The 12343-nt window shown below is 36.4% G+C and overlaps 1 protein-coding gene across 1 annotated transcript; it reads left to right on the top strand.

Moving 5' to 3' along the window:
• The first annotated feature begins 1377 nt into the window (after positions 1-1377).
• On the top strand, positions 1378-11862 carry LOC137389700 (asparaginyl-tRNA synthetase-like). The gene is made up of 5 exons (XM_068075778.1): positions 1378-2131; positions 2586-2805; positions 4944-5091; positions 5251-5414; positions 11091-11862. Exons 1-5 carry the CDS (start codon positions 1384-1386, stop codon positions 11290-11292), a joined length of 1482 nt encoding a protein of 493 aa, XP_067931879.1. The 5' UTR covers positions 1378-1383; the 3' UTR covers positions 11293-11862.
• The last annotated feature ends 481 nt before the right edge of the window (positions 11863-12343 follow it).

The raw sequence follows: 12343 nt of genomic DNA on the forward strand, positions 1-12343 counted from the left end.
AAATCTGATAACTTTTTATGGTTTTTTGGCATGTCAATTGCTGTCTCTTTCCTCATGAGCTACTTCCACAGGTTTCCAAGTTGCTTGTAGATGAGTATATGATGACTGTCTTTATTGCTTGTCTTCTGATGTATTAAGTGTCATGTTCATTGTAATATTGGATATGTCTCCGGTGTTTAGCTGTTTTTTCATTATGCTATCTGCTTTTGATAATACTTCTATACAACAATGATATTGCTTTGGATCAACTTCTGGTCTGATATAGAATTAACTAATACAGAATTGGTAATGGTCTGTCATTTGTAACATGTACTGTATACAATACATACCTATTCAAAGTTCACTAAATGATTTGACACTAATGATCTACCTAAATATACAACATGAGGCTTTGGTCTCAGTCTTAAGTACACATTTTCACAATACCCAAGGCGCAAAAATATTGTAATGCGACACATGCTGTATGCAACTAATTACTCACAGGAGTTAAAATAATCTTCACTAAATGTAAATTGAATGCCATGCGATAAATTTGGGAAATTCCAAAATTTGCAATTTATCAATTTGTAATATAACTTATAATTGGAGTGGCGAGGCCGAGCATATCAGTGCGATTGCATGTATTTCACAACAAAAAGACTTGCATTATTTCAACAAATTTTGGGCAGTATGAATCATCTTATCAGTTGAGCTATAAATGATCCTAAAATATTTACTCATTTAAACACGTGCAAGATATTGTACCGGGCAATCCAATTTATCCTTCTCTGATGCTGTAGTCATGTTGGGCCATTTATTTTGGGTTTTCTATTTGGAAGTTGTCAGTAATTACCTGTCACTAGCATGAATACCCTTGTATGTTATTGGTGATTTGGTGATTTTTTCCAGTTTTTGTAAGGTAATTAAATATGTGCATATGCGTGCATGCATTTGTGTCTACGCTTGTGATATTGACAGCTACCAAAATAAGTTAAACTATTCTTAAGAAGTAATAAAGATTGTCGCAATCAATGCAAGTTGTCTTTCACATACATCAACTTCTACTGCACAGTTTTAAAATGTAATATTATGATAAAATTTTTGAGAATAAGATTCAAGTACATTTAGTTTGTGTTCATCCGGTACCTTATGCGGTAAAATAGCTGACGAATAGTTTTTTAATTAGGATGTTTGTTATAATGCATGTATTTATAGCCTTGTTAATTATTACCATAATATGGCAATTACCAACATGGCTATAAATACATCTGGCTATAAATACATCTGGCTATAAATACATCTGGCTATAAATACATCTGGCTATAAATACATGGCTATAAATACATCTAAAAAACTGCTCACTGACAATGCGCTATTATTGGCTTGTTTACTTAACTATTGTAGATGGTATGGTTTGCTTTTTGCTACGCTGTACCAGGAAGAGCTCCATTCTATCCTCTCATCAATGGAATCTTTAAAAGAAATATCATTGTCTATAATGCAGTTTTATCGCAATTCTGCACAGTTTCAGCGGAAAACACACCGACATTATCTATTAATAAGGCATCCTCTAGTTCTTTTCGCGGACCCTGCATCATTAACGGTTGGATCAAATCTGTTAAACATCAGAGCAAACATAGTTTTTTACATTTGGAAGATGGTCTGTCATCTAGACATCTACAGGTTGTTGTGCCTGCTTGCTCTAGGGGAAATACATCTCTGTATAAGTTTGGAGCAGCTGTAAGAGTGGTAGGAAACTTAACTGATAGTCCTGCTTCTGGTCAGTCATTAGAGATTCAAGCAACAGAGATTAGCTTGTTAGGAGCTAATGACAATGAAAACTACCCCTTTTCGAAGAAACGATACAGTGCTGATTACGCTAGACAACACATGCACTTACGATCTAAAATACCCGAGTTCGCAGCCATGCTCAGACTGAGAAATGCCTGTCGGCGCGCCATTTGTAACTACTTTTATCGACATGACTTTGTTCAAATTGAAACGCCTATTCTTACGTCTAATGACTGCGAGGGTGCTGGAGAGACCTTTTCTTTGGCCATGAATAAATCAGGAAATCCACCATATTTTGGCAACACATCAGATGTTAAGCTCACCGTCTCTGGCCAACTGCATCTTGAAACTGCTAATTCTGGTAAGCAAAGTCAAATGTAGCTTGTACAAAATGGTTCTCTAAGTTCTTCCAGTATTTTGAATCACTGCAACTATATTCCTAACCATGCGTTAATCGTTATAATATGTCAACAAATGTCGTTGAATTTGTACCACCACTATTTACACTAACACATACATGTTTAGCACATCCGCTTGCTGTCTACCACTGAGGGCACTGTCATTTACTACCCAACTTTTTTTACATTATATGGTTTTACGTTGATTGCAATTGTCAGTTTTTGCTACACAAATTACTGGTACACTATTGGCATTGCTATCTATAATATTACAGAATAACAACTCAACAATTAGGTTATCATCTACCAGATACTGGTGATTCTAGCGAGAGTGGTCTGTCAGAGACATTGCAGAAATTTATGCATAGTGTTACCATGGGGCCCATGTATAGCTATCTGCATTTCTCCTTATTAAAGGAATATCTAAGGTATTCACCTTTGGACCAACATTCAGGGCTGACCATTCTGTGGATCGTACTCACCTTGCTGAGTTTTACATGATAGAAGGGGAGATGTCATTTGTTGAGCAGTTAGAAGAGCTCCTGGAATTTGTGGAAGATTTTACTAAGAGTATTATTGCAACTATATTAGAAAATGAACAGGAAGACATGGCGGCTCTCTTGCGGGCAAGCACTAGGTACGTCAGTTATATGACGTATATATATATATAGTTAAGTGACTATGCTATAACTTTATGGTAGCTTCTGCTTAGACGTTGATCTGTAATGGACCCCCGAGTTACGCTGTCTCTGTCTTACAGTTTTTTGCCTTCTGATGTCAAATACGAAGATTTTCCTGCCTCTCGTTACACCATTTTCCTTGCCATGAGACATGAACAAAAATATCTTTCAAAGTTCAAATTTCGCAGTCGGTGTGCTGCATAGGTTGGAGTCACGAAGATGGCAATATGTTATTTGTCAAAATCCCTCCCATAGTGCCTAAAAGTGATATGATGCACTCTATTTCCCAGTTCAGCATTCTTCATTTTTTGTTAAGGCTTGAATCGCTTGATCTTGCGTGAGTGAAACAACATCAAATTTATTGTGCATTTCATTTTAGTGTTTAATATAATATTTATTACAAACTTTAATTCATAACATGTAACTATATAACCTTAATTCATTAGCTATTGATTCTAAGATTGACAATGATGTTAAAAGAGAAGGAAAAAATTACATGTACATGGTAATGTGACATTTTATTGCAGATCATAACTACTAAATAAGTAACTATAGTTACTAAGGTTAATGTCCTATTTTGTTGCTAATTTTTAAAATGTACAGTACATATATAAAATTTTGATGTTTTCACTGGGGTGTTCTCATTAAATGATAACCATGGGTTTCTAATAATACGACATTTACGACATTTACTATACGACATTTCCCCTTACGATCCCAACACCAGAACGAATTAATGTCGAATGACATAAAATGGTTCACTCTACATAAATATAAAAAGGGAATACCCACAGGCGCAATAGCTATACATTTTCAATTTTGTTTGCACAAATGCATTTTGCTTTGCGGGGAGCCTTTTTGATGAGAACGACCCGAAAATGCTGTGTATGTCTGCGAGAGAGAACATATCTATAAAATGGTATCAGCTAAACCTGCATATGGTACATGTAGCTTGCTTACTCTATATTAACACGTGTTTGTGATCAATAAATCAGTTACAAAGATCAGAGGTAATTCCTTGGAACAGACAACAAGGCTGACCTGTAGTCATATCATGTGGCTTGTAAAATTACATATTCACTGTTGCTTCCTCGTTTTACATGCTGGTCACCATTGCTAGTGTTGACTACAGGGTTGGAAAAACCACGGTTTTTATAAAAAAAACCGAATAAACCAGATTTTGTTGGTTTAAACCGGTTATAATGGTTTAAACCAGTTTTCATGGTTTACATAATTTGACCAAGGTTTTTTGGAATTTAAAATCTAATTATCATCACTTACTATTGCTGCATGATTGAGTATTGAACATACATATGTGGAATAATTTATTAAAGATGGACTGTGGGAGTTATTATAAAAAAAGGAGAGAAAACATGGAAATTTCAGAATGAACCTTTAATCAAACATGAATGAAGAAATACAGAACAGAAATCTTATCACATAAAGTGAATATATAACGTACAGTTCTATGTATAAGTGGGAATTTTAACCCCAGTGATTAATTGTGTGGTAGTGAAGAGCAGTGACGATGATTTCACATGGTTTTCATATCTCATCAGTAAAGGGATCATCATATCACTTGATAAAATCAATTGAAAATGAAATTCACTAATTCATCGTTGTGCTAGGATTTCATGTAGTTGCAACTTGAGCTCTACCACCATCTTACCACTATGTGCTTAATGAACTTCCACAGCTGATAATTACATAGAATTGCATTTCTACCACACAGGAACCACTAGAAGCTTAAAATAGTATGTTTTTCACCAAAAATAATAAAAAAGCCATAAAAACTGGTTTTTTTTCTACTGGTTTAAACCGCCTGGTTTAAATCCTGGGTTTAAACCGAGCCAACCCTGGTTGACAACTATCTATGAGGGGTTTTGTTTTAAGATATATGTTGAGATGACTTCGTGATACTAGAGACTCGTTGTTGATGGTAGAACATTAATATGGTGTACAGCAGTGGTTACCTGTTCATAGTAGCATATTGATATGGTGTATAGTAGTTATGGTTACATGTTGAGGGTAGCATATTGATATGATGTACAGAAGTCATTGAGCTGCTCACTGATCAGCAATAACTTTCCCTTAGCTTTGAACCAACCGACCTGCCACGATACCTTGAAAAACCATTCCAAAGAGTTACATATACGGATGCTATCAAGTTATTGCAGTCTGCCAATCAGCAGTTTAATGCGCAGCCAGACTTTGGTAATGACCTCCACAAAGAGCACGAGCTGGTAAGCTATTCTAACATATGCCGGTTAGTTCTTGTGCATGATACTAGTGCTCATTGCGCTAGAGTCTATTTTGATGCAAATTGCATATTGGGCTGTTTTACGGGTATTATCTATGTTTGTGTTATTGATTAATTTAGCAACTCATGGTTTCTGTTACAGTACCTACTGCAGGCACACGACTACCTGCCAGTGTTTGTCACCAATTGGCCTAGATCACTAAAACCCTTCTATATGTACACGAATGATGATGGTACAGCTGCGTGTATGGACTTGATAGTCCCGGGGCCAGGGGAGCTGGTTGGTGGCAGTCTTAGAGAACACAGGTTTGTAATAGCTTGCTGAGCTCCCTGCAACTCTAGAATTTTCAGATACAGTGGACGCTCCTGTAGCGTATACCCCCTATAGCATAAAGTCCGCATAACATAAATAATTTATGTAAAGTTTTTGCTTTGTACAACATAAAATGTTTCATATAATGTAAAGTGGGAAATCGGCGCAAGTTCTCAAACTCAATTTGAATAACGCGAATCTCGGGGTTAGCTTTAATATATCACTATCCCTCTTATCGGACTTGAATGAAAAAATGACGTATAGGGTCATCTCTTTATACCGGTATACTAGTATGTTAACAGTCTAGTTTTGGGAAATCGTCAGGTGTGTTGATAAAGCACAGACAAAAAATAGCTGCGCAATTAGTCTAATTACCATATTCGGCGAAGGCGTTAGAGCGGGGGTATCCAACATTTTTGCAGAGGGGGCCAGATTTGGTGTGTTAAAATTTAGGGGGCCAACCTTGGCGGACATTTTTTACATATAACAGCAATTAATTTAAATAAATTTTACCGAGCCAATCTCAATTTTTGAGGCGTTAGACTGCAGTGCTGCCCAACGTCCGGCCCGCGGGCCGGATCCGGCCCATGAAGCCTTAGAATCCGGCCCGTGCGTCAGTCTTTAACTTATTCCTGTTATTAACGCAGAAGCTTACAACTGTTATTTTTCTTCGAAGATGATTGGCTACTAATCAATAGTTTTCAGTTTGAAGAATTCAGTAGCGTTAGGTCAAAAATTAGTGTCTTTGCTGACATTGAAAAATTGATAAAAAGTGAAGTATCACAGCGTGTACGATTGATTGATTCGATCGTCGAATCAAAAGCCTCAGGGCGCTCACCTCAGCTGGTTGAAGAAGGACTGCTGGGAAATTACCATAGATATTTCAATAGAAAACGCTGAACTTTTTACCGCTTATTGAAATATCTATGGTATTTTCCACCGAGGCGCGCACGCCTTATTGACTTTCCGCATCAATAAAACTGGCTTTTGAGGTGATTCAATTTCAAATATACTCCAGCACAACCTTTGATAAGGAAGCCTTCTTATACCGATGAGCAAATTACAGTAGTTTCTTTTTCACAATAAATTTCAAATTTTGTTCATCCATGGCGTCGGCTAGAAAAATCAGAAAAGTAGACAAGGAGAATCGCAGGTTTAACGAAGCATGGACAAATTTGTATTTCTTTGTGGAATCAAATGCAAAATGTCTTTGTCTGATCTGTGGTGAAACAGTCGCAGTTCTAAAAGCTGAAAATGTGAAACGGCATTACACATTAAAGCACGCTTCGACCCATAATCGTTATGAAGGAGATCAACGCAAGGAGAAAGCACTTTTACTTCAAAAGAATTTAGTCTCACAACAGAACATTTTTCGGAAAGTAGATGATGAATCGAAAAAGTACGCCAAAGTGAGTTTCGTCATTGCTGAAAAGATTGCACGCAACATGAAACCTTTTTCGGAAGGAGATTTTGTCAAAGAATGTATCACCTCGGCGATTGAAATTCTGTGCCCAGAGAAAGAGAAAGCTATAAAATGTGTTAGCTTGTCGCGTAATACAATAACCCGAAGGATTGAAGAACTGGCCAAAAATACGAAAATGCAGTTGAACGAACTTTGTAAAAACTTCGAAACTTACAGCATTGCCATCGACGAATCTACTGACATTACTGATACACCACAACTGGCGATTTTCGTGAGAGGTGTTGATTCAACTTTTAATATCACTGAAGAATTACTTGCTCTATGCCCCATGAAAGGAAATTGCACGGGTGCTGCTGTTTTCAAAGAAATCGACACTGCACTCGAAAAGGCGGGACTGACTTATGATCGTCTGGTGGGAATTGCTACCGATGGTGCACCGGCCATGATCGGCAAGGAGCAAGGCTTGCGTGGTTTCATCCAAAGAAAACTGGAATCCCTGAATGTGAGTAAAGACCAAATATTGTGGTACCATTGCATTATACATCAGGAATCACTTTGCTCCAAAATCTTTAAGTTTGATCACGTCATGGATAATGTCGTGAAAGCTGTCAACTTCATTAGGAGTCGTGCATTGAATCATCGACAGTTTCGAAATTTTCTCGATGAGATAAACGCCGAATTTTCTGGCATTCCTTACTTTACCGAGATCAGGTGGCTCAGCCGTGGACGTACTTTGAAACGCTTTTACGATATTCGAGAACATGTGGCAGCATTTCTTGAAGCAAAAGGAAATTTATGCATCAATTTTGATGACGACAAATGGATGAATGATTTTTCTTTTCTGGTGGACATTACAGACAAACTGAATGAGTTGAATGTGCGGTTACAAGGAAAAGAAAAACTCATCCATAATTTGTTTGGGGAGGTGACAGCTTTCCAAAAGAAACTGGATTTGTGGATTGCTCAAATTGCTGACAGCAATTATGCCCACTTTCCTTGCCTTCAGAAACAGTCGCACATTTCAACCATGAACCGGGAATTCTTTGTGAGTGAGTTAAAACGGATGCAGGAAGAATTTGCCAGGAGATTTAAGGATTTCCGTGCTTGTGAAGACCAGCTGAAATTTTTTTCAATGCCTTTTGACGTGGATCCTGCTGATGCCCCCGTTGAGCTTCAAATGGAATTGAATGAATTACAAAGTGATTTTGATGTCAAGAGTCAATTTTTAAATAGGAATCTGATGGACTTCTACAAATACGGTCTGCCTCACACTCAATTTCAAAATCTTACATGCTACGCAAAACGCTTTCTCGTTTTGTTCGGTTCGACATGGATGTGTGAATATCTCTTCAGTCGCATGCAATTAATAAAATCGAACAAAAGAAATTCTTTGAGTGACGCTCACCTCGAAGATGAACTCCGACTGGCCTTAACAAATATTCCGGCAGACATCGAAAAGCTTCTTGATGACTCGAAACAATTTCAAGTTTCTCACTGATATTTTCGTTCATTACCGGTTTACATCTAAAATGAAATTGTTTTATTATTGAAATACAAAGCCATTTGAACAATGTTTTTTTTAATCTTGATAAATTGTTGAATTTATTTTATAGAATTTAAGGCACTAAATCAAAATTTCTAATGATCATTTCGTATTCATGTAATATCTGGAGACTATAATCTTTTGATAGCAATAAAAGTAATAGAAATACATGTAGTATCATATGTAGGACCCCCTATGTTTAAATTGAGTTATGAATTATAATTGTATAAAGGGTAATTTCTATAAATAAAAAATACAATCAATATTTACAGTTCTGAATACTTTTCCAAACCATTTCAAATAGTTCTATTAAAGAATGTAAGACTAGAAATGTGAGTCCGGCCCACTGGCGTCATTTTTTTTTAAATCCGGCCCATGTTCGGAAAAGGTTGGGCAGCACTGCGTTAGAGTGTCGGTCTACTGACCTGAATGTGATGAGTTCGAGTTGTCTATCATTGAGAGCTTTCTTTTATCATAACCTTTCACTTTTTCGACGAATAGACGGACGGATAGACACCGCTCTTATTATAGTAAAGTTATATTTTTCCTTTACTTTATTTTGGACATATAAAACATTTTTGTTTTTCTTTTGCAAAGTAGACTTTATTGGCTAGAATAAAAGAAAATCTTGAGGTACATTGACATTGAAGTCGTGCGTTTTCCTTAACTCATTGTATAATTATGGCAATCATGGGCCATGAACCGAGTGAGAGTGATAAGAAAAAGGAGAAAGGTTGTCGACACAAACCAATAATGCTACAGTTACTGTACAGCCATTAAATTAAAAAGTCAAGTCTAGTCTTTTCCTATTTGAAGGACCAAAGGGATGAGTTTGGAAAGATCTTAGAATGGATTAAGCAATTTACATGTATTTTACTGTTTGTTTAACATAAAATCCCCTATAAGGTAAGCGTTCTCGAAACGTATTGTTTACGTTGCTGAAGCGTCTACTGTAGAGGCCAGTGATATATATACAGTAGACACTCCTACAACATAAATAATTCATTCCGGTAATGTTTACTTCATAAGGAACAGTAATATGAACAGTAAAACACATGTAAATCACCTAATCCGTTCTAAGATCCAAACTCACTCTTTTGGCCTTTCCAAAAGAAAAAAGCTAGACTTGACTTTTTTAATTTGAAGACTGAACAGTAACTGTACTATCAATGGTTTATATCTACAAGTTTTTCACTTTTTCTTATAAATTTCACTCGGTTTATGACTCATAATGATGGTAACTTTACAGTAAGTTAAGGGGAGCGCACAACCTCAATGGTCAATTTACATAAGTTCTTTTCATTTTCTCTAGACAGTTATGTCTAAAATAAAGGAAAACACAAATATAGCTTTACTATACGGATTAGAAGTGATATCTGTCTGATTGTCCGTCTATCCATCGCCAGGTTTCGACGTTTGGATAAAAGATCGCTTTTGCCGAGACTAAAACTCTTGACATTTAGCTTGGCATGTCGACACTCCTACGCCTGCACCATTAGATCACCTCAAAGTATTTCAGAATTATTGCGATTATGGCGATTTATTATCTGCGCTTAGTCGACACACTCGATGATCTCTCATAGTAATTGCCAGGGTACTAGTATATGTAATAGAGGGAGCCCTGTACGCCCGTTTCTTTTTCAAGTGTGACAAGAGAGAAAGCAATAATTTTAACACTAACTGCGACATTTTCTTTATACAGATCGAATTTGGGAATTTGCACTGACTTGACACCAGGTTATGGAATTCAAAGCAGTAAACTTTACATGAGTTGTTTTGTAACGGCGAGTTTAAATTATAGAAAGTATGCATTATAGGACCGTGTACTGTATAACGTAAATACAAAGGCGATTGATTGGTGCAGGTGTTGCAGCGTTGGTCTACCAGTCTTAATGTCACGAGTTGAAGTATTGTCGAAAATTATCTTTAGCCCAACCTTGACCCCTGGATAGTGATAGACGACGAACAAGTAGAACTCCTTTTTATAGTAAAAAGATTTCGTTTTGCCTTATTGTAGACGTACTGAATATTTTTTATTAGCTTTACTTTGCAGAATAGACTTTGCTGTTTAGAAAAACAAGCAAATCATTGTGAATGAATGTCAAAAATGTGCAGTTCCTATTAACTTGTTAGACATTTACCAATCATGGTCTATAAAACCAGTGAGATTGATCATAAAAAGGAGAAAAGTTGTTGATGCAGACCAATAAATCTGCAGCTATGGTACAGCTGACAAATTAAAAGAGTTACGTAAAGTTTTTCCTTTTTGCATGGCCAAAGGAGTGAGTTTGGAAAGATTTTGGAACAAATTAGGCAATTTACATGTATTTTACCGTTCTTATAACTTAAATTCCCTATTATACGTTCCTGGAATGGATTATTTACGTTATAGGAGCGTCTACTGTAGCTAACTTTTTGTGTTCAATACATCTTTTTAAAATGCTCGCTGTTTTTAGAGACTAGACTGATTTCTGCTGATACGGCTATCACTGATACGGCTATCACTGATACGGCTATCACTGATACGGCTATCACTGATACGGCTATCACTGATACGGCTATCACTGATACGGCTATCACTGATACGGCTATCACTGATACGGCTATCACTGATACGGCTATCACTGATACGGCTATCACTGATACGGCTATCACTGATACGGCTATCACTGTTTCTTTCATTTATCAGTATGTTTTATTTAGATATGATGAGCTGAATAAGATTCTCTCAGAGAAACATATGCTGGAAGAGTACAGATGGTATTTGGATATTAGAAAGTTTGGCTCTGCTCCTCATGCTGGCTTTGGTATGGGATTTGAGCGTTTACTCCAATTTTTATTTGGAGTAAGACAAATTAGAGACACATTGCCTTTTCCCAGATACCAAAATAATTGCCGGCTTTGAATTATGGATTACAGTAAATATGTTGTGAGTACATGAAAATATAGTAAACCTTGAGACATATCCCGTCATTGAATATTACGTTTTCTGATGATGGGTTAATAAGAATAGTAGTTAATTTTGACATGCTATGATTTTGATCAGTCAATAATTTCCAAATTTTGTGATAGATCTGTTCCGCCTAGATACTATCATAAGCAGTGTGCGACTTAGGCTCCTGTAGTGGTGTCCTCTTTTTGCGGCAGCAGATAACTCCCCAAGCACATGCACAGCCATCCTGAAATTAGCATCACAGTGTTACTCTAATTTAATACATGTATCCACATCTATGTGTGACATTCAAAATCTATAAAATGTTCTTGTTTGATTTTATTTATGTTTGCAAATCTAGGAGATATTTTATATCATAACCTGTTCACTTACAAGTATCAACGAGCTTATATTTTAATAAGTTACATGTATCAACATCACTCCCTAAAAACTAATCTGAGATACATAACGCCAGTGAAACATTCAGCTCGGGTAACTCCAACTATGACAGGAGAAGACAACAAACAGTATTATAGATGAATGTACACAGACAACAGTTCTAGCCATGGCGGGCTTCAACATTAATACATATATATTGTCTAATTGTTTATCCGCCCAAAGCCAGACCTCTTACAAAAAATAAATTATTGATAAGAATTGATACCAAACCATTTTCTTCACGTGTTGCTCTTTAAATATGTAGTTGTATGTTAATATATTCGCATGAGATTATAACTACCAAAACTTACCGTGATGTAATCAGGCATATTTGCCCAAGTTTCGTTGTTTGGTATGACCTCTGCACCACGGTATCCCTTACATGCTTTCATCAGGCAACCAGCAACACAGTATAGAGTCATGATGCTGAATGCCCTGTTAATAAATAAACACACCTAGATAAAATAAATAAATAGATAGATACCTGGTGATTTGCTGCAAAAGTTAGTCATGTATAAAAATGCCAAACAACATTAATCGTGAAGAAAAAGAGTAATAAAATAACATGCAAGAACTTTCGAGAATT

Source organism: Watersipora subatra, chromosome 3 (assembly GCF_963576615.1).
Source record: "Watersipora subatra chromosome 3, tzWatSuba1.1, whole genome shotgun sequence".
NCBI lineage: Eukaryota > Metazoa > Bryozoa > Gymnolaemata > Cheilostomatida > Watersiporidae > Watersipora > Watersipora subatra.